The sequence below is a fragment of the Aspergillus ambiguus genome, assembly GCF_047715705.1.
Source record: "Aspergillus ambiguus strain CBS 117.58 unplaced genomic scaffold BDV59scaffold_35, whole genome shotgun sequence".
In the NCBI taxonomy this organism is placed as follows: Eukaryota; Fungi; Ascomycota; class Eurotiomycetes; order Eurotiales; family Aspergillaceae; genus Aspergillus; species Aspergillus ambiguus.
The window spans coordinates 45,059-64,807 of record NW_027395548.1 but is presented as its reverse complement, the minus strand read 5'-3'; the positions used below and the strand labels follow the sequence as shown (position 1 = coordinate 64,807).

The 19,749-nt window shown below is 49.4% G+C and overlaps 6 protein-coding genes across 6 annotated transcripts; 5 read left to right on the top strand and 1 right to left on the bottom strand.

Moving 5' to 3' along the window:
• Positions 1–173: 173 nt before the first annotated feature.
• BDV59DRAFT_195198 (beta-ketoacyl synthase) lies at positions 174–6,326 on the top strand (the record flags this gene model as incomplete). The annotated part of the gene is made up of 7 exons (XM_073692515.1): positions 174–1,007; positions 1,067–1,391; positions 1,437–1,621; positions 1,670–1,957; positions 2,042–2,961; positions 3,028–5,792; positions 5,842–6,326. 7 exons carry the CDS (start codon positions 174–176, stop codon positions 6,324–6,326), a joined length of 5,802 nt encoding a protein of 1,933 aa, XP_073544837.1.
• Positions 6,327–6,706: 380 nt separating this feature from the next.
• BDV59DRAFT_185205 (FAD binding domain-containing protein) lies at positions 6,707–9,491 on the top strand. Its single transcript, XM_073690809.1, has 7 exons — positions 6,707–6,874; positions 6,940–7,141; positions 7,190–7,255; positions 7,328–7,925; positions 8,005–8,207; positions 8,271–8,337; positions 8,399–9,491. The coding sequence occupies exons 1-7, from the start codon at positions 6,794–6,796 to the stop codon at positions 9,426–9,428; spliced, it is 2,247 nt and encodes a 748-aa protein (XP_073544836.1). The 5' UTR covers positions 6,707–6,793; the 3' UTR covers positions 9,429–9,491.
• Positions 9,492–9,609: 118 nt separating this feature from the next.
• BDV59DRAFT_185198 (S-adenosyl-L-methionine-dependent methyltransferase) lies at positions 9,610–11,818 on the top strand. The gene is made up of 7 exons (XM_073690808.1): positions 9,610–10,023; positions 10,100–10,226; positions 10,280–10,605; positions 10,673–10,729; positions 10,794–11,004; positions 11,069–11,435; positions 11,512–11,818. The coding sequence occupies exons 1-6, from the start codon at positions 9,636–9,638 to the stop codon at positions 11,433–11,435; spliced, it is 1,476 nt and encodes a 491-aa protein (XP_073544835.1). The 5' UTR covers positions 9,610–9,635; the 3' UTR covers positions 11,512–11,818.
• A 649-nt stretch (positions 11,819–12,467) lies between these two features.
• BDV59DRAFT_99265 (Homeodomain-like protein) lies at positions 12,468–14,212 on the top strand. The gene is made up of 7 exons (XM_073697475.1): positions 12,468–12,667; positions 12,727–13,048; positions 13,111–13,321; positions 13,399–13,573; positions 13,644–13,687; positions 13,777–13,844; positions 13,901–14,212. The coding sequence occupies exons 2-7, from the start codon at positions 13,007–13,009 to the stop codon at positions 14,093–14,095; spliced, it is 735 nt and encodes a 244-aa protein (XP_073544834.1). The 5' UTR covers positions 12,468–12,667; positions 12,727–13,006; the 3' UTR covers positions 14,096–14,212.
• A 1,096-nt stretch (positions 14,213–15,308) lies between these two features.
• Positions 15,309–17,307, bottom strand: BDV59DRAFT_185184 (major facilitator superfamily domain-containing protein). Its single transcript, XM_073690807.1, has 6 exons — positions 16,980–17,307; positions 16,273–16,931; positions 16,062–16,220; positions 15,794–16,004; positions 15,679–15,736; positions 15,309–15,621 (listed from the first exon to the last, which is right to left on the bottom strand). The coding sequence occupies exons 1-6, from the start codon at positions 17,231–17,233 to the stop codon at positions 15,580–15,582; spliced, it is 1,383 nt and encodes a 460-aa protein (XP_073544833.1). The 5' UTR covers positions 17,234–17,307; the 3' UTR covers positions 15,309–15,579.
• A 975-nt stretch (positions 17,308–18,282) lies between these two features.
• BDV59DRAFT_185180 (SDR family oxidoreductase) lies at positions 18,283–19,688 on the top strand. The gene is made up of 2 exons (XM_073690806.1): positions 18,283–18,677; positions 18,734–19,688. The coding sequence occupies exons 1-2, from the start codon at positions 18,394–18,396 to the stop codon at positions 19,314–19,316; spliced, it is 867 nt and encodes a 288-aa protein (XP_073544832.1). The 5' UTR covers positions 18,283–18,393; the 3' UTR covers positions 19,317–19,688.
• Positions 19,689–19,749: the final 61 nt, after the last annotated feature.

The window sequence follows — 19,749 nt, the reverse complement described above, 5'->3', positions numbered from 1 at the left end:
CAAGCAGTCCCGAGTTTCTACTGACTGTGCTTCATAAGCAATCCGATAACCCCATCCTCAACGGGGTATGCCTCTGTGTGAATCAGTTGATCGGGTACCTTGAGTATGACAGCACACTCGAGAAACTTAAGCACGCCACACCTGCCGGATTCTGTTCTGGGATGCTTCCAGCCATGGTCCTAGCTTGCAGCAACACTGTTGAAGAGTATATTACGCTCAGTGGAGAAGCAGTCCGTCTTGCCTTTTGGATAGGTTATCGCGCGGCAGAGCTCAGCCAAGACATTTCAAGGAGCTCGAAAGCCCGGTCATGGGCTTTATCAGTATTTGGAAAAGACAAAGAGACAGTCGAGAGCGATATCCACAGTTTCAACGGCAAGATTTCCGAACAGTCTCAGATCCGGCTGGCGTCAAGATTTGGCAAAGCTTCTTTCAGCATTGTGGGCCCAGGCCATGCCCTGGAGGCATTCCGGTCCCAGCATGTTTTTGCGCCATGTAGCGCGGAGGAAGTACCCGTTCATGCCTTGTACCACGGGGGAGACACAGGATTGAACGCGCTCGGTAACGTCCTCGAAGACGTTAAGAAGGGTAATATTATATTTCCGCCCTTGATAGCCTTGAAAAGACCTATCTGGTCGTGCAATGCAGCATGTTTGGTGGATGCATCGACACTCGCAGCGACCTCTCCATTGGAATATATCCTTCGTCTGATCCTGGTTGACACTGCCGACCTGTACACAACCTGGCTTTCGGTTGTGGATACAATCTCTTCTTCGGATGAGGACTGGGAGATAGTCACGGTAGGCCCTGGGTCAAAGGCCCTGCTTGCGTCGGTATGTAAAGATATATCTCGGCCCGCAAGAACAATTTGGACAGACGTCTCGGGACCGTTTCAACGTGTTCCGACTGATGGCTTTGCAATTGTCGGAATGTCTGTTAATTTCCCCATGGGAGCTGGAAAAGACGCATTCTGGAGAAGGCTAGAGCATGGACTGAATGAAGTACAAGAAGTGGGTTCTCCAAGTATCTCCCATAAAGTCGTACCTGGCTGACATGGCAATAACGATAGATTCCAGGTACCAGATTTCAAGTCGAGGATTACAAATCTGGGAAAACAAACCGCGGCGAGATGAAAGCGAGCCATGGAAACTTTCTCAGAGATCCATTTCAGTTTGATCATGAATATTTTGGCATCTCCCCCCGAGAGGCCAAGTCGATGGACCCACAGCAGAAGCTCCTTCTCCAGAGTGCAGTACACGCCATGGATGATGCCGGATACGTAGCTAATGGAGCGCCGTCCTTCAATCCAGAAACTATAGGGTGCTATATAGGGGTTGCCACTGACGACTATGTGCAAAATCTGGCCAAGGAGATCGATGTTTATTACTCTACCGGTGAGTTCTTCCTCCATACAGCGATACAGTTGCTAACTGAGCTAGGCACTTTGCGTGCCTTCTTGAGTGGGAAAATATCTTACGCCTATGGCTGGAGCGGACCATCAATTGTCATTGATACCGCATGCTCGTCTTCGCTTGTCTCCGTGGTAATGGCCTGCCGGGCCCTTGCCCAAGGAGACTGTACCACCGCACTAGCAGGTGGAGTAAACGCCATTACCAGCCCTGATGTGAGCAGTTGCGGACTCTGTTTGATAACTTGAAGACTGATTACGTAGATGTACCTTGGCCTTTCAAGAGCGCACTTTTTGAGCCCGACTGGACAGTGCAAGCCATTTGATATGTCGGCAGACGGATATTGTCGCGGTGAAGGATGTGGACTATTCGTGATCAAGCGTCTTTCAGATGCAGTTCGTGAAGGTGATCGAATTTATGGCGTCATCAAGGATGCGCATATGAATCAGAGCGGCCAAGCTTCATCCATCACGCATCCTCACGGTCCCACCCAGCAGCAGCTCTTCAAAAAATTACTTTCTCGGGCAAGAATTGATGCCAAGTCAATAAATGTAATTGAGGCCCACGGAACAGGAACCCAGGTATAGTGCTCCACCGCTCTTTTCCTTAAATATGGGCCGTTCTGACCTATTTAGGCGGGCGATGCAGTTGAGGCCTCCAGCATCGCGTCCGTTTTTGGTGGCTCTCCCAATCCAGTATATATCACATCCATCAAGGGGAATATTGGCCATGCTGAAGCGGCATCTGGTTGTGCAGGATTAGCAAAGTTGCTGATGATGCTGAGGTTCTCGAAAATTCCGCCGCAAATTGGACTAAAGTCACTGAATCCGAAACTGCAAATCCTCGCTGATCGCAATATCCGGATTCCTACCACCAATTGCGAGTGGAATCGTATCTCCCTCAACTTGCCTCGACGCGCATTGTTGAATAATTTTGGTGCAGCGGGCTCGAACGCTGCTTTGATTATCGAGGAATATAGCCGCACATCATCTCACGAGGATCAGAGATGGCCGCAGAGGACAGCATACAATCTAGTTCTATCCGCAGGAAATTCCCTTGCGCTCCGCGAGCTTATTGGAAAATACGTCGAGCTTCTCCACGATGGGGATGTTGCCATTGAAGACCTTTGCTACACATCAACAGCTCGGAGGCAAAGGCATCCTTACGTCCTATCAATTGTTGGAGGGACTGTAGCGGAGCTTGCGGTCCAGCTTCAACGACACAAAACACTTGATGTTCCTTTGGTAAATTATCAAAACAAGTACCCAGTTGTGTTTGTATTCTCGGGACAAGGCAGCTTTTATCCGGCTATGGGCCAGCAACTAATGCTTACGGCCCCTGTCTTCAGGGCTAAGGTTGAAGAATGCGACCAAGTGCTGCACCAACACGGCTTTGACGATATATTACCCAGCACGGTTTTGGATGGTTCCTTCAGCCCTACATCTGCGATAGATTCTATTTTGTGGTCACAGGTTGCATGCTTTGTACTGGAATACTCCCTGGCCTGTCTCTGGATGTCATGGAATATTCGACCTGACGTTGTCATAGGTCATAGGTAAGCGACCAGTTCGGTACCCTTGTACTGTATCAAATGCCTGAAATAGGTCTAACAGATTTCCAGCCTCGGAGAATATACTGCCATGGTCATCAGTGGAGCTTTATCCTTGGAAGATGCTTTATTGCTTGTTATGCGCCGTGCAAAATTAATGGCTTCAATGTGCCCGATTGGGGAGACCTCTATGCTTGCTTGCAATCTTTCGGCATCATCTGTCGAACATCTGATTGCAGAATCGCTTCTGCCACAACTCACAGTGGCTTGCGACAATAGTGCAAGCGACTCCGTTGTGTCAGGGCCAGTTGGTCAGATAGACCAGATTGCACAACTAATCAAAGAGAAAGGGATTCGCTGTAAAAGGCTCGATGTACCTCTCGGCTTTCACTCTCCGGCTTTGGACGCAATTCTGCCTGACGTCAAGACCATATGCGAAGATCTTCATTTCGCCACTCCTAATATTCCTTTAGGCTCCTGTCTGCATGGACGACTGATAGAAGACGGCGACCTGGATCCCAGCTATCCCGTCCGCCAAACGAGGGGAAAAGTGCGCTTTACTGATCTCATGAACTGCATTTCAAAACGAGGCGATTTGGGAAATGCCACATTCATTGAAGTTGGCCCAGGCCCGATAACCTTGCCCATGGTTCGGACCAAGTTCGCCACACTAGACGCTCTTTTCCTGCCCTCTATCGCGAAAGGCCAAGATGCATGGGCTAGCTTAAGTCGCTCTTTGCAGCAGATGAGCCTGCGGTATGACTCCATCCAGTGGCGTGCTGTTTTTGACGGTACGAGCGCCCATGTCATAGATCTTCCAGAGTATCCATTCCAGATGCATTCATTGTACGTCCCTTTCGTGGAACCCAAGTTGGACCTCACAATGTCGACGACTACTCGAAACGCAAAACCAGACATGTTTCATTTATTGGGAGATGTGATGAGTTTGGGCTCTGCGAAAGGATTGTCGAAATTTAGGACAAGTTTGGATGTCCTGTCCAAATTTATCGAGGGTCATTCGGTTCATGGCTCTCCATTATGTCCAGCATCAGTATATCATGAGATGGTTCTGGAAGCCGTGCACTGTCAAGCTGCGCCACATGCCGATGGGTTGGCAGTTGTCAGTAACGTGACATTTGGGAATCCCCTGGTATACTCACCTGAAAAAAAATCATCTCAAGTCCTTTTAACTATGGAGGAAACATCACTCGACTTACCTGAAGCTATTGGAGCGAGATTCACATTTGCGCCCATCATGGCTCCAAGTCTTGAGCCCGGAAAAACCTTATGCTCCGGCCAAGTGGAATGGAGACGCGCTTCGGAAGTGAAGGGATATCTTGCACGGAAAGCGGCGTACGCTAAAAGGCACATGAAGGTTTTGCAGAGGAACCAGAGCCAGAGAGATGTTTTGCACCGCAATGTCATCTACAACACCATCTTTCCTCGGGTAGTCACATACTCTGAGCCGTATCAAAGCATCGAGGAATTGAGCGTTTCTGCAGCCGATCTAGATGGTTATGGTACATTTAAGGTCCCAGAAAGTGCTCTTACGGGCGGAATTGTGTCTCCAGTCTTCATCGATACGTTGCTTCACGCAGCAGGCTTTGTTGCCAACAGTCAGTGTAAACTGACCGATGCCTTCATTTGCAGTGAGGTAGAGTCCGCTGTTATGCAATATACCGACATCACCCCACAAGAGACTTTCCTTATCTACTGCAACCTGTTGGAATGCGGCAATGACCAGCTTATCGGCGAGGCCTTTGCAATGACACTCGATGGGTCAGCCGTTGCCAGCATTGAGGGGATGCACTTCAAGCGTCTGAATCTTACATCGTTCGCTAACCACCTGTCGCGGCAAACCGGTCAGCAGTCTGCCGGTAAAGTCTCGCGGCCAGTCTTGCATCGTGCTGAGACATCAACAAAGATTAATAAACTCTCGGTGCCCAGCGAATCGGACTTAATGGGCACAGTAGTTGATCTAATATCCAAGTTATGCGAACAGCCGAGGGAGGTGATCAGCCCTGACAGGCGACTGGCGGACTTGGGAATTGACTCCCTCATGCAAATAGAGCTTTCCCACTCACTTAAGTGTCAGTTTCCTCACATTGAGATGGATGGTCTGATGGAATCGAGCACGGTCCAGGAGATACAGGATTACATTGTCAAGATGCGCGTCGAGTCATCGGGGGTGTGTTTCGCACATGACGTCTCCAGCAAGAGCAGCTCTGACAATAGCGACGATGATTCAATCATGTCAGGAAAGCTAACTCCTTATACGGAGGTGACAAACATCTCGGATGAAGCAACCGATTCCCTCATGCAGTTGTTAGCTGAAACGTGTGGTTTCAGGCTTTCCGATATCAATCAAAACATGACACTCCAATCACTCGGCATGGACTCTTTGATGGCCATTGAATTCCAAGACTCTCTGCAAAGGGAATTCGGTGCCACGCTGACCCCAGACGTATTGTCACCAACGCTCACTATTCGGGAGCTTGGTGTAAAGCTCACAGGTGACGTTAGTAGACCGGTTAGCAAAGAGCATTCTATTGAGCATGCCACGGCAAAATCAACCTCGCCTGAGTCAGTTGAGGAGCAATTTGTCGTGCAGTTGCAACGAGGGCCGGAAAGCTGCCCCCCACTAATACTGTTTCATGATGGCAGTGGGCTAATAAAAAAGTACGAGAACCTTTCAACTTTGGGATGCAATATGTTCGGAGTTCGCAACCCTGAGTTCAGCGCTCGGCCGCACTGGGCAAGGAGTTTGAGGGATATGGCCAGTCGGTATGCGGCCGCAATTTCCTCCATAGTCAAAGCAAAGCAGGTGGTTCTCGGTGGTATGTTTCGCCCACGAGTGAAAGGAGAAAATGTACTGACAATACACAGGATGGTCTTTCGGGGGTGTGCTCGCCCATGAAGTCGCGCAGCAACTGGACACTTTCGGGTACACAACACTAGCTGTTCTTCTCATCGATTCTCCATGTCCATCAGATCATCAGCCATTGCCTGAACAAGTTGTCAACTACATTCTGGGCCCAAAGCGGCTTCCCTCGCCTGTTTTGACCACCATGTCTTCCCAATTTAAAAGTCACGCTCAGTTCCTTGCCGGATACAGTGTGCAACAGCCTATACCGCGAACAAGAAAGTACGTGATGCTTCACAGCGAACAGGTTCTGGACACTACCCGTCTTTGTGGAGTCCCCTACCCATGGTTAGAGAGTCGACAGGATCGGGTTTTGGCACTTCGCCAGTGGGAGAGAATCCTTGAACGCTCTCTGGTGGTGTATGACATTCCAGGAAATCACTTTGAGCCGTTTAATGATGAAAACGTAAGAGCTCAGTTACGTGCAAATATACGTTACGGATGCTAATTGTTACACTTAGGTTGAAATTGTCTCAGGGACGTTGAGAGTAGCATATCAGAAGGTTACAAGTGCTTTTCTAGCTTAAATTCCGTACAAGGGTACCTGACGATGGATGTGGACGTCACTAGGAGCTCAGGTAGATACCACATATCTCTGACATTATACGAATAGAATCCCTAACAGCGCTCGGGCGCCTTAATTATGTTGGACCAATGTAATGAAAGCTTTACCGTAAGTTATAAGAACCTATTGTAATCAAAGCAATCAATCAATATAGGTGAGCCCCTCCCAAGCCACCTGGAGGACCGGCGTACAACAGCAGAACCCCCATCGCCGTAGCACTCATCGTGCCATCCCTCTCCCACAAGTAGACCAAACTCCGGGCAACTTTATTTATGAGCAGCACATTTGCCCTCCTAGATTCATCGCTAGCGGTGCAGGTTAACTCAGCATTCTGAAATACCAAACATACGATGGCCCACTCCATCCTCCCTCACACCCACGAGAACGGCTTTCGGCAGCCATGCAAAGATCCTCATTGGCTGCACCCACAGGTAGTAACCGTTTGCCAAATTCCCACCTTCGATTATATTCGGAGCTAAGAAGAAGAAAAATCAAGGACCAGGACCTGCCTGAATATGATGTAGGACCGCAGTATGAGGTTCCACCTTCGGTGGAAAATATCACATCAACTCGCCACAACGACCTGGGGGTTAATGTTTTGCGTGTGTGGCCAACGCTTCACGATGGCACTTCCTCCCCGCATGGGTTGCCTGCTTGGTGGAATCCACCGGATAAGGTTGATGTTTTGATCTGCGGTGGTAAGCTGACTATGCTATATTCCCATGTTGTGAAGCTGACAAACATAGCTGGACCTAGCGGTCTGGAAGTCGCGTTGAGCTGCCTTCGACAGGGTCTTACATTTCGGATTATTGGTTTGTGCAAACTTGCTTCATCTCCTTTCATATCCATAGCCTCCACAATTGCGTAATCTGACCGACACCTAGACAAGAACACTGGCCCCTTGACAGCCGGGCGCGCTGACGGGGTCCAGCCTCGGTTCCTCGAAACCTTGTCATCGTGGGGCCTTGCCAGCGAAGTGCACGAAGAGGGGCCCCTGATTGAACGTACTGCCATCTACCATGATGGCCAGCTGCTTCATCACGGCCGCTCTCACCAATCAGATTCTCGCTACCGTGGTTTGCATGTTATCACGCAGGGCCAAATTGAGCGGATCTTCGTGCGTGATCTCCTGAGACATAAGGTACTTGTGGAGCGCGCCACGACTCTGAAGGAGTACAGCAGTGACCCGTCACTGGCAGCGTCTACAGATCCTTCTGTCTATCCTGTAAGATGCGTGATAGAAGACGATGAGGGTAAAGAGACAGTAATACAATCGAAGTTCCTTGTGGGAAGCGATGGCGCGTCGAGCGCAATTCGGCACAAGTTACAGATTCCGTTCGATGGCGTCAGTACTGATATCTATTGGGGAATTATGGACTGTATTTTTGAGACCGACTATCCGCATGCATGGATCTTCGGGTCAGTAATAAGCACGGAGCATGGCGGCTGCGTCATTATTCCCAGAGAGAATGGGTATATTCGGTAGGTTATGCGTCATCCCCGGCCCTTCAAGCTACTTCCACCATACATTGTGCTCTATCTAACGGCACTGACCGGTCAGACTCTATACGCAATTGAACGTCTCTCAGACAGGTCCGCTGGCCGCGTCTCGACAAGCAAAAGACCCTTCTTTTAGCGAAACTGGCGGTCAGGTTGACATTCACTCAATCACTCCCGAGGAAGTCTTGGAGCAGGCAAATCGCATTTTTGCGCCGTATAAGCTATCTTTTGCAGCGCCGCTTAGTTGGTTTGCTGTGTGGAAGAGTATGCCACAAACCTCTGATTATGCTGTAATATAGGAAAATATCCGGTCTAACATCTGACTAGTCAGTGAGCGTGTCGCTCGTTCATTTTCCTCCAACGACCTTCGTGTCCATTTGGTTGGGGATGCAGCGTATGTTCCGACCTTTTGTCTCTCATAAGAAGGAATTTCTAACAATAATGGTAACATACAGACACGTCCATAGTGTCATGGGCGCCTTCGGTCTGAATGCATCCATTCTTGACGCCGCTAACATCGGCTGGAAGATGGGGCTCTGCGCAAAAGGCAAGGCTGATCCTCACACCCTCCTGCCTACCTACGACCGCGAACGCCGGCTTCATGCTGCCAATATTATCGAAATATCTGGCAAATACTTGCGCTTTGTCTGTAGCTCACATGTTCCAACAGCGCGTCCACACTATCTCGGTGCAGATCTAGGGCTCGAAGAGCTCGAAACGTACAAGATTAATGGGTTGAATGGGGTGTCTAACATCATGGAAGCTTCATCTCTTTCGTCCAGCGAGGAAGTCTCAGTGGAGTGCTATTCAAACAGCAAGCAAAATGGCGGAGTGCCTTTTACGCGTGACGAGGCGAAGGCCTTCCTACACGGGTTTTTTAAACAGCATGGTCAATTTCTTCTCGGGGTAGATGCGGAGTATGGGAAGAGCTGTCTGAACCCATCCATGAAAAGCGTCAACGGCTTTGATAGGACAGAGCGGCCCCGGCCAGTGAATGTGAAGAACGGCGTGCGAGCACCAAATCCTCGTGTGTGCATTGACGATAGTCACACAGGCTACCTGTATGACAAGCTTCCTGGCGACGGCCGATTCCATCTAGTAGTGTTTGGGTCGAATCTCCGTGGGCCAGTCCGGCAGCACCTAAAGGTACTTTCGGAGGAAATATCGTCGAAAAAATCCACAAGCCGGTTTTACGCTCGGTTTGGCGGCCCAGATATGTTTAACATCGTTGTGGTCGCCAAGGGCATGCCGTTTGAGATCACGGAGAATTTCTCCATCAACGAGGACCTGGCCACCCTGCGAGATACGGCTACTGTGTTAGCAGATGACCGGGCCCCCGACGATGACGCACACAGTACTTGGGGTGTCAACCATCGCACTGGAGCGGTTGTGGTGGTTCGACCGGACCTGTGGGTTGGGATTAGTGCCGCCCCGGACGACACTGAGAAATTAGGGGCCTACTTCGAGAGAATTCTCCTGGAATGAGTGATATCTATCTATAGTCTGTCTACATAGCAGTAAAATGTCTTTCAATACTGGAAACCGGAGTAAAAGTTCAAGTCTATACATTGTACGCGGGTCCGATTAGTCGATATTAGGTTGTGCCGGCCATATATAGAGAAAGAGGGCGAGTTTTAAGTGTAACAAATATTCCTTCTTGGCTATTCTACCAGTGGAACCCACGCCAGCACAATGCCTACCCTCAGCGACGCCCACCAGCTTCTCCAGCTTGCTAGCATCACTAATGACAGCGTTCAGCGCATCATTGCGGAGTGGGCAAAGCTCCCTGCTTCTCCCTTCGGAAGCCAGGGAGCCCTTGTTGGCGAAAGCGAAGCCAATTTGCCCAGTCGTGAGCTCTTTGAAGCGCAACGTACCCTCATTGCCGCAACAGGCAAACTGGTAGAGTTAGTCTCATCCCCCAGCAGCAGGCTGCTGGAAGTTTCCTCCCAGTATAACGAGGCGAGATGTCTCCACATTGCGGCTGTTCTCCGTATTCCGAACCTGCTGCATGAGCACGGAGACAAGGGCGTGGCAATCAACCACATCGCTGAGAAGGTGGGAATCGAGACGAGGAAGCTTGGTATGTCCTCTCTGCTACCCGGCAACTGGCCAATTATCCGAGAACGCGTTCTCATGATCTCTCCGATGTATGGCAGCTCGTATCATGCGCTGTCTCTGCTCGATCCACATCTTCCGAGAAGTAGACGATGGGGTCTTCGCTAACAATGTCATCTCGGCCGACTTAATTGACAATGAGCCTTTAAGAGCCTATATTGCCATGTTGTACGTTATTTTTCACATAAAGTCTGATTGATTTCTGTTAATACCATTTATAGTGGGTGGGATCTTTACAGCGCGTCAGATGCGCTTCCTCGTGCCCTCCTCGACCCAAAAATCGGGCCTTCTTACTCAGTCAGGGAAACGGCATGGCAGGAAGCCGTCGGTACAACAAAGGAACGGTGGAACTGGCTTGAAGAAAGCGTGACAGCCGCAGATCTCAAAAATGGTACATCTGGAGCTTACCCCGGTCCATTTGGCCCGTACGTCATGGCAGCTCTCCAAGACAGGAAAGAGGGGGAATCAGGTCGGCGACCCGAACTCGATATATTTGGACTAGCCATGCTTGGTGGTGGGCGCGTGTTTGGAGTGGCACATCTATTTGGTAAGACATTCTCCCTAGGCTACTCATCGGTACCTATCCATCAGACATGCAATAACTGTGAGAGCAGACTTCCCCTGGGCCTCATTGGGCAAAGCCCAAATTGTCGATGTCGGCGGCGGAGTCGGTATGTCGTCAGCGCAATCCCCTCTTTCCTAGTGCTCGCAGTAAAGGGGACTAAATGAAGCCAGGTGGATTTTGCCTCCAACTGTCCAAGATTTATCCAGACCTTAGTTTTATCGTACAGGATCGCGCGCCTGTACTCGCTCAAGCCCAGCAAGAGATCTGGCCGCGCGAAAATCCCCAGGCACTCGATAATGGTCGTGTCCAATTTCTCGAGCATAACTTCTTCAATCCCAACCCCGTCGTTGGTGCTGATATCTACTGGCTACGGTATATCTTGTAAGTACCCACAAGTCTATTCTCCCAGCGCACCAGTCGGTACTGAAAGCGGATACGTTTCTAGGCATGATTGGTCGGATGACTACTGCATCCAGATCCTTTCGGCCATCAAAGGATCCATGAAGTCTGGATCCAGAATTCTCATATGCGACCAGGTTATGAATACCACTGCAGGATTTACAAGACAAATCGCATCGGCGCCAGCCCCGCTGCCAGCCAACTACGGATACTTCACACGGTATAGCCACCAGCGTGACATTACCATGATGAGTATTATCAACGGCATTGAGAGAACCCCAGCAGAGTTCCAGGACATCATCGAACGCTCAGGGTTAGTGATGAGTCGGATCTATGATTGTCGAAGTCAGGTTTCGTTGGTAGAGTGTACTTTGCCTACCTCGACACCAGCAGCATTGAATGGTGATCACTAGGTAAGCGTTGGACAATTTTTTTGCATGTCACTATCAGTGGATAATTGATACCTGTACTCCGAGGTGCCGGTCGTAGGCGAGATTGGGCGCCTGAACCATAAATTTCGAAAGCATTCAGTCTTTGGTGTCAGCAAACAATGGTGTACGGTGTATACACGGAAGTCTGGATCGCCAGGTGCAAGGCACCATCTGCAGATACCCAAGTCACTGTAATGATAGGCACATGTCAGATTGTTCCGTGCGAGAGAGTACCCCTGTATCCTATTACATGGCCTATTATGTCACCAACCTTTTTAACTACTCCTAACTATGGCATGTGGCACATGTACGCTAGAGACGTATTCTACTTATTTTACCGAGGAAGATGCCAAGAGAGGGGGAAGAGAAAAAATGAACTCTCTACGCGACAATTTGTGGCGTCCCTGAGAAGTAAAGGAGCGGTTGGCTTGCGGCCCCTGTACGGCGATCGCCGGCCGTCTTAAATCATGATTTAGAGCCTATTTCAGGTAATTACCGGTAGGAATGAAGCAAATGTCGCTCCATGAAGAGAAATGGTGGCGAAGGCTGGCGAGTGGGCGCTCTCAACGGTTCGTATTCTCTGGTGTATCTGTACATCATAGGCCACTCGGCCCGCTGGGAAGTCGGTCCGCTGGTCGATCGCACCTAAAGTGGCATAGATTGACAGAAGACTCTTTTGACGTTGATGCAACCTGCAGGGATGGACATCTCTTGGCTTGTAAGAAAGGCTTTAACTGTGCTTGATCAAAGATAAGCCATTTTAAGCAACGGAAGCATTGGCGTAGATGCCAAGCATAGATGCCAAAAGTACCTCATACATGCGTCTTCCCTATGTTTGCCCGGTGCCCACATTCGTAACGGAAGGACGCCTCCTTATTGTCAACCTAGCTACTTGCATCGGAGTTGGCCGGTATAGTGAAACGTAGCTTACGCAAGACTAGGCGACCTTATTTTCCCTTTCGCTATAACTCAGGGTCCACATAAACACGACGATTCAAGAACACGAAGAAGATACTCAGGTCCCTGCATAATTTCCGCTCCCCTTTTGTTCTCCACCTAATACGAGGCTCGTGCTGAACTAGGCCCGTCGAAACATTACCTAGCACGACTTATCGGCAAAATCGTACCAAACGGAACAAGGTGACTTTGGGGTAACGCGCCGAATTCTTATCCAGTTAAGTCAATCATCGTTGGTTGTGGATAATCGACTTGTTGTTAGCCCCTCCATACCCCCTCCATACTTGTCCCAAGGTTGACTGAGGTTGAGCCAAAGGATTCTTCACGGACGGATGAGATTGCGACATGCAGTAGTTAGTATGCTTTCGTATATGCAGGTAATTAGCGAATAAGATGGGGTGGACATTGTTTCATTGAAGAGATCTGGGTCGTCTGATCTACAGCAACTGTATCCGATCGCGTCAACTTGCATTGTTACTAAGCTCTGACAGACGTACTCGCTCAGTGCATTAACTCTCCATACGCTTCTCGCCCACATGGTGTAGCTGTGGTGTCCCATATGATCCTTGCCACCTATCTGGTGTGGATAGGCAGATATGGAGCCTGGCCCGGAGACAGGGGTATCACTGTTATTTAGCGTGAGTCTGCGTGGCAGCAAACTAGAGAACTTGCTTCTTGCTAACGAGGGACGCTTTCATAGTCTGATCCAAACCAACTTGATATTGAAATACCCCTCATTATCCCTGCTCTTCAGATGGAACCCCTGAAGATTCGACGTCCTGAAGGAGGTGACATCCTCTTCTTCATGTGCCGTTCGATTCTGCCCGTCCTTGCTCATCATACCTCGACAAGAGATGCCCCGAACAGCTCGCAAATGGACGACAGAAGAAGACGATTTGCTATTTCGAGAGGTACATGCTCAATGTAAGTAGACTTTGCACCATGCCGTTGTTGTATTTGCTAACGCCACCTGCTTGATTGGTAACAGTAGTGGGGGGCAAAGTAAAAGACTGGACGGTGATTGCAGACAAGATCTCCGGTCGCACAAACAAAGATTGCCGGAAACGGTGGCATAATGTCCTATCAGGAGGGTTTAATAAAGGTTACTGGACCAAAGAAGAGGACAAGCTGTTGACGCGGGCAGTACAGACGTATGGAGAAACGTGAGCGCTGCAAGTCCTATCACGTTGTTTGTGACTGAAGATCAAGGACCTAAGTTGACATGGATTGCAGATGGACAGCGGTGGCGGATACCGTGAAAACACGCAGCGCAGATCGTATGTACCCTCCATTTTATGATTGAGCAACTTACTTACCTGCATTACCCAACACTACGGATATCCCCGCTAATACAACGCTTTGGCAGAGTGTGCCAAACGATGGAAGCAATGTCTGGATCCACAACTCGATCGTAGTGAATGGACAGAAGAAGATGTACGATCATTTTTCCGTGAACCCCCGAAGAAAGCTCTGGCTAAAGAAGTGGATAGAACCGTCGGCTGCTGGAGGTTGCGGCCATGAAAGGGAGACGATGGAAGGATATCCAGTTGGAGCATTTCCCTTCCAGATCACGCAATGCCATAAAAAACCAGTATGTTGCCTTCCAATGCAAGAAATCGGATCGGACTAATGTGTCTTGGACGCCGCAAGATTCACCATTATCTCCCGACGAGAGCACAAGTTAAGGCCCGTCAGGAGCAGGAGCAACGCAAAGCCCAAGGATCCTCCAATAAATAGGGAGACTGAACTGTCGACGGATTCATCATCAGATGATGAGGATGATGATAGTGACAAGAATAACTATGAGGAGGATGAAGATGGGAGCACAGAGAAAATCAATCGACGGGATGCACGAAACTATCAAGGGGACCCGAGTGCCTACAGCTCCACATCAAATTCGAACCCTACCCCTGTGAATCATGAGTCCGCTATATACGCAGGGTCAGATGCCCTGTCATGGGATAATATCATTGATGGAGCCTCTGACCAAGCATGGAACCCCGCTGTTCCCCCAGACGAAAGCACCTGGTGTCAAGAACATGGATTTGATGGGACCTTATCTGATCTGTCGATTGCTCCCTCAAATGGCTTCCACGAATTCGGTCATAGCAGTTCAGATGCCACAAAGCAAGGGTCTTATCCCAATCTTCTTTCCCCAGCCCCCACTAACAAGCTCGGTTTTCTTGGCCTGGGAGATCTCGAGATGACAGGAGTCGAGTCCCATCAACCAGCCATTGTGCCACTCCAGGGGGCAGCCGCGCCATGCCGGAATTCTCGTGGTAGCAAAGTTGTCCTCACCGTTGAGGAACCGGACCACTGGACGGTCGAGGCCTTGGTACAAACTGCATATCTCAGTGGATCCCCTTTCCATTTGGCGCGCGAATAACTTATAGAGATAGAGATATATAAACCAGCCGTGACATGTTTTTGCCAGTATGCCGCCCCATTCTGCTATATTGACATGCTACGTATGTTCATGCAGTATCGTTTTATGTAGTACTATGTAGATTCTTCCATGTGATACATCCATAAAAAGCAATTGCAAATTCTCGTCATGACTCGAAAATGTTGTACAACGGGACATCATGAAGAAACTTACCCTGCAATTCAAGACCACGACTGCTTTACCATAGATGTCCAAGTCACATGTGAGCTGATGGCGTGCCAAGGGGGTAATGCAGGACGATAGCTTACAGCATTACCACGGCACGTTAGATAGATCTATTCATTTACTCTTTGGGGCTTAGCTAGTAATCGGCAATGCAAACCCCCAGGACGCTTCTGATAAGTGGGGGCGGGATAACTCGGTGTCGGCAGAAGCCGTCTGTACGCGGGGCCCGAAAAGCTAAGTCTACGCTAAGTCTAATGGAAGGGTCGGAGGATCGCCAGACACGGTCTGCCCCTTTGAACTCTGGTGAAGACATTGGATATACTCTAACAGAGACGGGCCCCTTCAGTCAAGCCACTTGGAAGAATGTGGCCTTTTCTTTTATTTTGGTTTATTAAACTGTGAACCATATTTTAACCCTTAAACGTACTGAGAAATTTTCGGGGAGAATCGTATCACTCTGACAGCTCCACGACAAAATCTATCTATATCTCCTTCATCAGCCCATGGCTTGGCATCTACTTTACGTGCCACTCAGTCGGCGCTCTCACTAGGGGCCCTTCAAGCTTGACCGGCCGAAGCCGACACATTGGCCCTTTTGTTCTGCACAGATTAGCCCATTATGCCAGCAATCTACATTTACTAATGACGGATTCTCACCGATAGAAATCCAGCGCACACAAGGCTGACCGCAGCGCCGACGTAGATACAAGTAAACCTGCACATCGTCAGCGGTTGATTCTGACATCTGGGAGAGGACGGTTAGGCAGCGTACACATCGTTCCACGCAGACACAATCATGTCCAGCACTTTACTGCGCATGTCGGATGACAACGATCTGAGAAGATGTCCGCTCGTTCCAGAAACCATCTGCTGCACTTGGGCTCGCGGGACGGTCGGGAGTAGGCCGTACAGGTTTTCCGACGCTACATTTATAAAAACGGCACCTCCGACGGAGAGACCGAGGGTAAGGCCACCGAGTTGTGCTATATACGTTGTTAGCGACCAGTGTATTAGGGAGCCTTCGTCGCGTTGAACATTACCTAAGAGCATCAGTGATAGACCGTTGGCAGCTTCAGATGGTGCCACAACTGCTTGGATGACGGCGAAGGAAGCCTGCGTGTATGCACCGGCACCCAGGCCAAGAATAATCTCCAGACCGTACAGGATCGAAGGCGATGTGTTCACGTGGACAATTGTAGCTAGACTTTTGTTAGACTGTGTTCTTTGCTCCTCACGAATCGCGATGCGTACCCATTAAGACAGATGCAATAAGGGCCAAAATGCTACCTCCAAGGTAGCAGGGCTTATAATATCCGATCCGTGACATATACACCCCGCTGGCGGGGATAGCTGTGATGAGGAAGAAGATGAAAGGTAACTGCCGAACGGCCGCGTCGATTGCCGTATCCCCACGGGTAAACTGGAAGTAGATCGGGATGTAGTACACGCTTGTGTAGGATACAGCACCCACTGCCGTGCACGCCACGAAGAGCAACAATGGCTCCTTTTGCAGATACAGGTGGATCGGTAGCATACGTCTTTCCTTTGTAGTTAGAATCGTGAAAGCTTGTTGAAGGGTAAAAATAACCCATAGCGCGCCAGTTGCTACAAATAACGCAATAATCTGGCCGCTTCTCCATGGATAGAGCGTGCCTCCGAAGTTGATGCCCATTACTAGCGTAACACAAGCACCCACGCTGAGCACGGCACCGACCCAGTCAAATGTAACGAGCCTCTGCCATCTTGTCACACCAGGGGCCGGATTGTTCGACGGCAAAACAAACACATATATTGGGAGGAGGACAGCGCCGAAAAGTAGGTTGATATAGAAGGCCCAACGCCATGTGTATAGTTCAAACCCACCCCCAATAACAGGACCCAAGACGGTTCCAACACCCCAAACAAGGCCGCTATTCTGGTTGTTAGCGCCAAGAAGTCACTTATAAGCAGGTACTCACGTCAAACTAAGGTAACCGGGCCTCTCGCGGTTTGTTGTATTCATCGAAATAATCGTCAGCAAGCCAAAGTACATCCCATTTCCACCCGCACCGGCAAATACGCGTCCTACAATTTCTGCTTCCATATTTGGCGCAGCACCACACAATGCGGAAGCAGCCATGAAGACGACCGTGGAGCTGATATAGATCCACTTGGCATCAAAGAGAGTGTAAAGCCTCCCAAGCGGCAGCACCATCGCCATACCCCCGATCATGAACCTAGACGTGTAATGAGCACAAGAATATTAAGGTGGTTTTAATGAGACGAACCCAACTGAAAGCCATGGTAAGTCAGAAACAGCATCAAATTGGTTAACTATAGCCTAGTTTTTCGGACATTGTCAGTATGTTCCGTACCTTCTGCCGAGTGTGTACGCTACGTACGGGCACGATGTTCGCCACAATGGTATTGTCGAGAGCGTAAACAAAAATAGCAGTGAGTGTGCTTGAAATAAACAGAAACCACTGAAAAAAATCAGTTCAAGGGGTCCCAAATTCGCACTGAAATATAGGGCATACACGAAATCCGGTGATCGTTCGGACATCTTTGAAATCTTCGCATGATCCGTTGGAATCCGATTTCACGCTTTTCTCGACATCATGGGCCGAATTATCGACTCTTGGAACCAACGTATGGGTGGTTACTCCAATAGAAGCCTCGTCACTAGACGATAACGCTCTCTCCTCCTTCGTCACTGCCGACCCTAGAGCCATGGCATTAAGGAAGCTAAGATAGCAACACGATTCAGCGGCAGTATTCCCAGGAATCGAAAATCTATTTGCCTCACTTGACGAAGGAGAGATTTATGTATTTGAATTGTGATGAGTCGGATTGATGAATAATAAAAGATCCTCCTTCACGCATTTATGGATCTTGTAAGCTTGACTCTTGTACGCGGGTCCGACGGACCACCAGCACTGCAGCCCTCATCCCCAAGAGAAGAGAGAACATGGCTGCAGAGGATGCTTACAATATACTTAATTTTTATATCACATTGTCCATTTGAGAGCGATAGTATCTTTTGTATGGGGCATATCTCCCGATACCCTGTTGGCATCAGGTCGGTCAGTTTACGGTGGAAGGAATAACAAGAGGCGATCACGCCGGCTGATCCACCAGTCCAAGTTCGTGTTCATTAAATAGCCACAGCCGTGAGATTCCACTATACCCCACCACTAACCGGGTTAGGTCTTTCGAGAAGCTGGGCGGTATGTTTAAATCGGGCTAACAATACTATTTCCGCCTCCCGCAGCACCCTTATAACCCCTCTTTTATCGCTCCCAGCATTCAGACACAACTATACTCTCCCAGGCTTCGTCTGCACCATTTCCCATCCTGCAGCTCAGAAGGCTTTTACTGGACACTCCCACTAATATGGCTCGTGTCTGGCTCATCACGGGGTGCTCCTCTGGCTTTGGCAGGCAGATTGCTATTGCTGCTGCACAGATTGGAGACACCGTGGTTGCGACTTCACGGGATCCTTCTAAGTTGGAGGATCTGAAAGCGATTGGTAATATCATTCCGAAGCAGCTCGATATACGGGCTGGTGATAGAGACGTCGAGGCTCGTGTAGCAGAGATCCTTACGGATGTAAGCCGTATTGATGTCCTAGTGAACAATGCGGGTTATATTCTGGAGGGGGCCATCGAAGAGTCGAGGTAGGCTGTCAAACTCATATCCCATTATGATACCTTTACCCAGCTGACTGTTATAGCGCTGCGGATATTGAAGACCTGTTCGGTGCCAATGTCTTCGGCCAACTACGAGTTCTTCGCGCTGTTCTCCCAATAATGCGCGCGCAGCGATCTGGTATTATCGCTAATATGGGTTCCATTGGAGGCTGGAGAGGAACGCCAGGAGCCGGACTCTATTGTGCTACCAAAGCTGCCATTGCCATCTATACTGAGGCGTTGAGGGCCGAATTGACTCCTTTTGGTATCGAGACGACCTGCATCGAGCCGGGATACTTCCGTACCAACTTCCTCGAGAGCAACGGTAACCACAAGGTTACGGCCGAAAATCATATCCCCGACTTCGATGTTGTGACGCAACAGACCAAGTCGCGGCTGGCTGCGTATAACCACCATCAGCCGGGAGACCCAGTCAAGGGTGCACGCCTAATTGTTGAGGCTTTGACGCAGACGGGACGGTGTCAGGGACATCCTCTCCCTCCCCGGCTAGCTCTTGGACGCGATGCGGTCCAGGTAATTGGAGCGGCTCTTGACCAAAATCATGATTCTCTGAACGCGTGGAAAGACATAGTGAGTAGCACCAATTGCGATGATGTAGATGGCTAAAGTGAATTTAAAAACTACGGATTGGTGGCATTTTTGGGAACGAACTGGCTACATGCATCTCAACATCGTCAATATATATATTTAGCAGTTACAACGAAGCGCACCCTGCACGTTCAGTATCTTGATTGCGGTGCTCGGGGAGAAATCGGTGACTTGCTATCATTATTTACCTTTGCGAAGTATATAGCTATCTTCCAAGTGTAGGCGCCACCTGCCTAAACTGCGAGAATCTTTACTGTCTGGTAGTTAACTGTACGGGTACTTAATTCCATGTCTGATACTTATATCTCCTGGAATCAGTAGCTCAGTGGTGGACTAAGATCGCTAATAAATCTTGGAGCATGAAAATTAATGTAAATAGATAGAAGCATGGCGAAGTCATTGGGCTGCTAGCAAGACACTATATAAACCTTGTGCCGGTTGTGTATATTCG

Excerpts from the sequence above, each read along its gene's own strand:
- BDV59DRAFT_185205 (XM_073690809.1), top strand. The coding sequence starts at position 6,794 with ATGGCCCACTCCATCCTCCCTCACACCCACGAGAACGGCTTTCGGCAG. Across the intron at positions 7,926-8,004 it reads AGAGAGAATGGGTATATTCG|ACTCTATACGCAATTGAACG; the intron begins GTAGGTTATGCG and ends CTGACCGGTCAG. Across the intron at positions 8,338-8,398 it reads CATTTGGTTGGGGATGCAGC|ACACGTCCATAGTGTCATGG; the intron begins GTATGTTCCGAC and ends GGTAACATACAG.
- BDV59DRAFT_99265 (XM_073697475.1), top strand. The coding sequence starts at position 13,007 with ATGGAGCCTGGCCCGGAGACAGGGGTATCACTGTTATTTAGC. Across the intron at positions 13,322-13,398 it reads ACGATTTGCTATTTCGAGAG|TAGTGGGGGGCAAAGTAAAA; the intron begins GTACATGCTCAA and ends GATTGGTAACAG. Across the intron at positions 13,845-13,900 it reads GTGAATGGACAGAAGAAGAT|AACCGTCGGCTGCTGGAGGT; the intron begins GTACGATCATTT and ends AGAAGTGGATAG.
- BDV59DRAFT_185180 (XM_073690806.1), top strand. The coding sequence starts at position 18,394 with ATGGCTCGTGTCTGGCTCATCACGGGGTGCTCCTCTGGCTTTGGCAGG. Across the intron at positions 18,678-18,733 it reads GGGGCCATCGAAGAGTCGAG|CGCTGCGGATATTGAAGACC; the intron begins GTAGGCTGTCAA and ends TGACTGTTATAG.
- BDV59DRAFT_185184 (XM_073690807.1), bottom strand. The coding sequence starts at position 17,233 with ATGATCGGGGGTATGGCGATGGTGCTGCCGCTTGGGAGGCTTTACACT. Across the intron at positions 15,737-15,793 it reads GTGTCTGCGTGGAACGATGT|GTTTACTTGTATCTACGTCG; the intron begins GTACGCTGCCTA and ends GACGATGTGCAG. Across the intron at positions 15,622-15,678 it reads TGTGCGCTGGATTTCTATCG|AACAAAAGGGCCAATGTGTC; the intron begins GTGAGAATCCGT and ends TAATCTGTGCAG.
- BDV59DRAFT_185198 (XM_073690808.1), top strand. The coding sequence starts at position 9,636 with ATGCCTACCCTCAGCGACGCCCACCAGCTTCTCCAGCTTGCTAGCATC. Across the intron at positions 10,227-10,279 it reads AGAGCCTATATTGCCATGTT|TGGGTGGGATCTTTACAGCG; the intron begins GTACGTTATTTT and ends TACCATTTATAG. Across the intron at positions 10,606-10,672 it reads TGGAGTGGCACATCTATTTG|ACTTCCCCTGGGCCTCATTG; the intron begins GTAAGACATTCT and ends CTGTGAGAGCAG.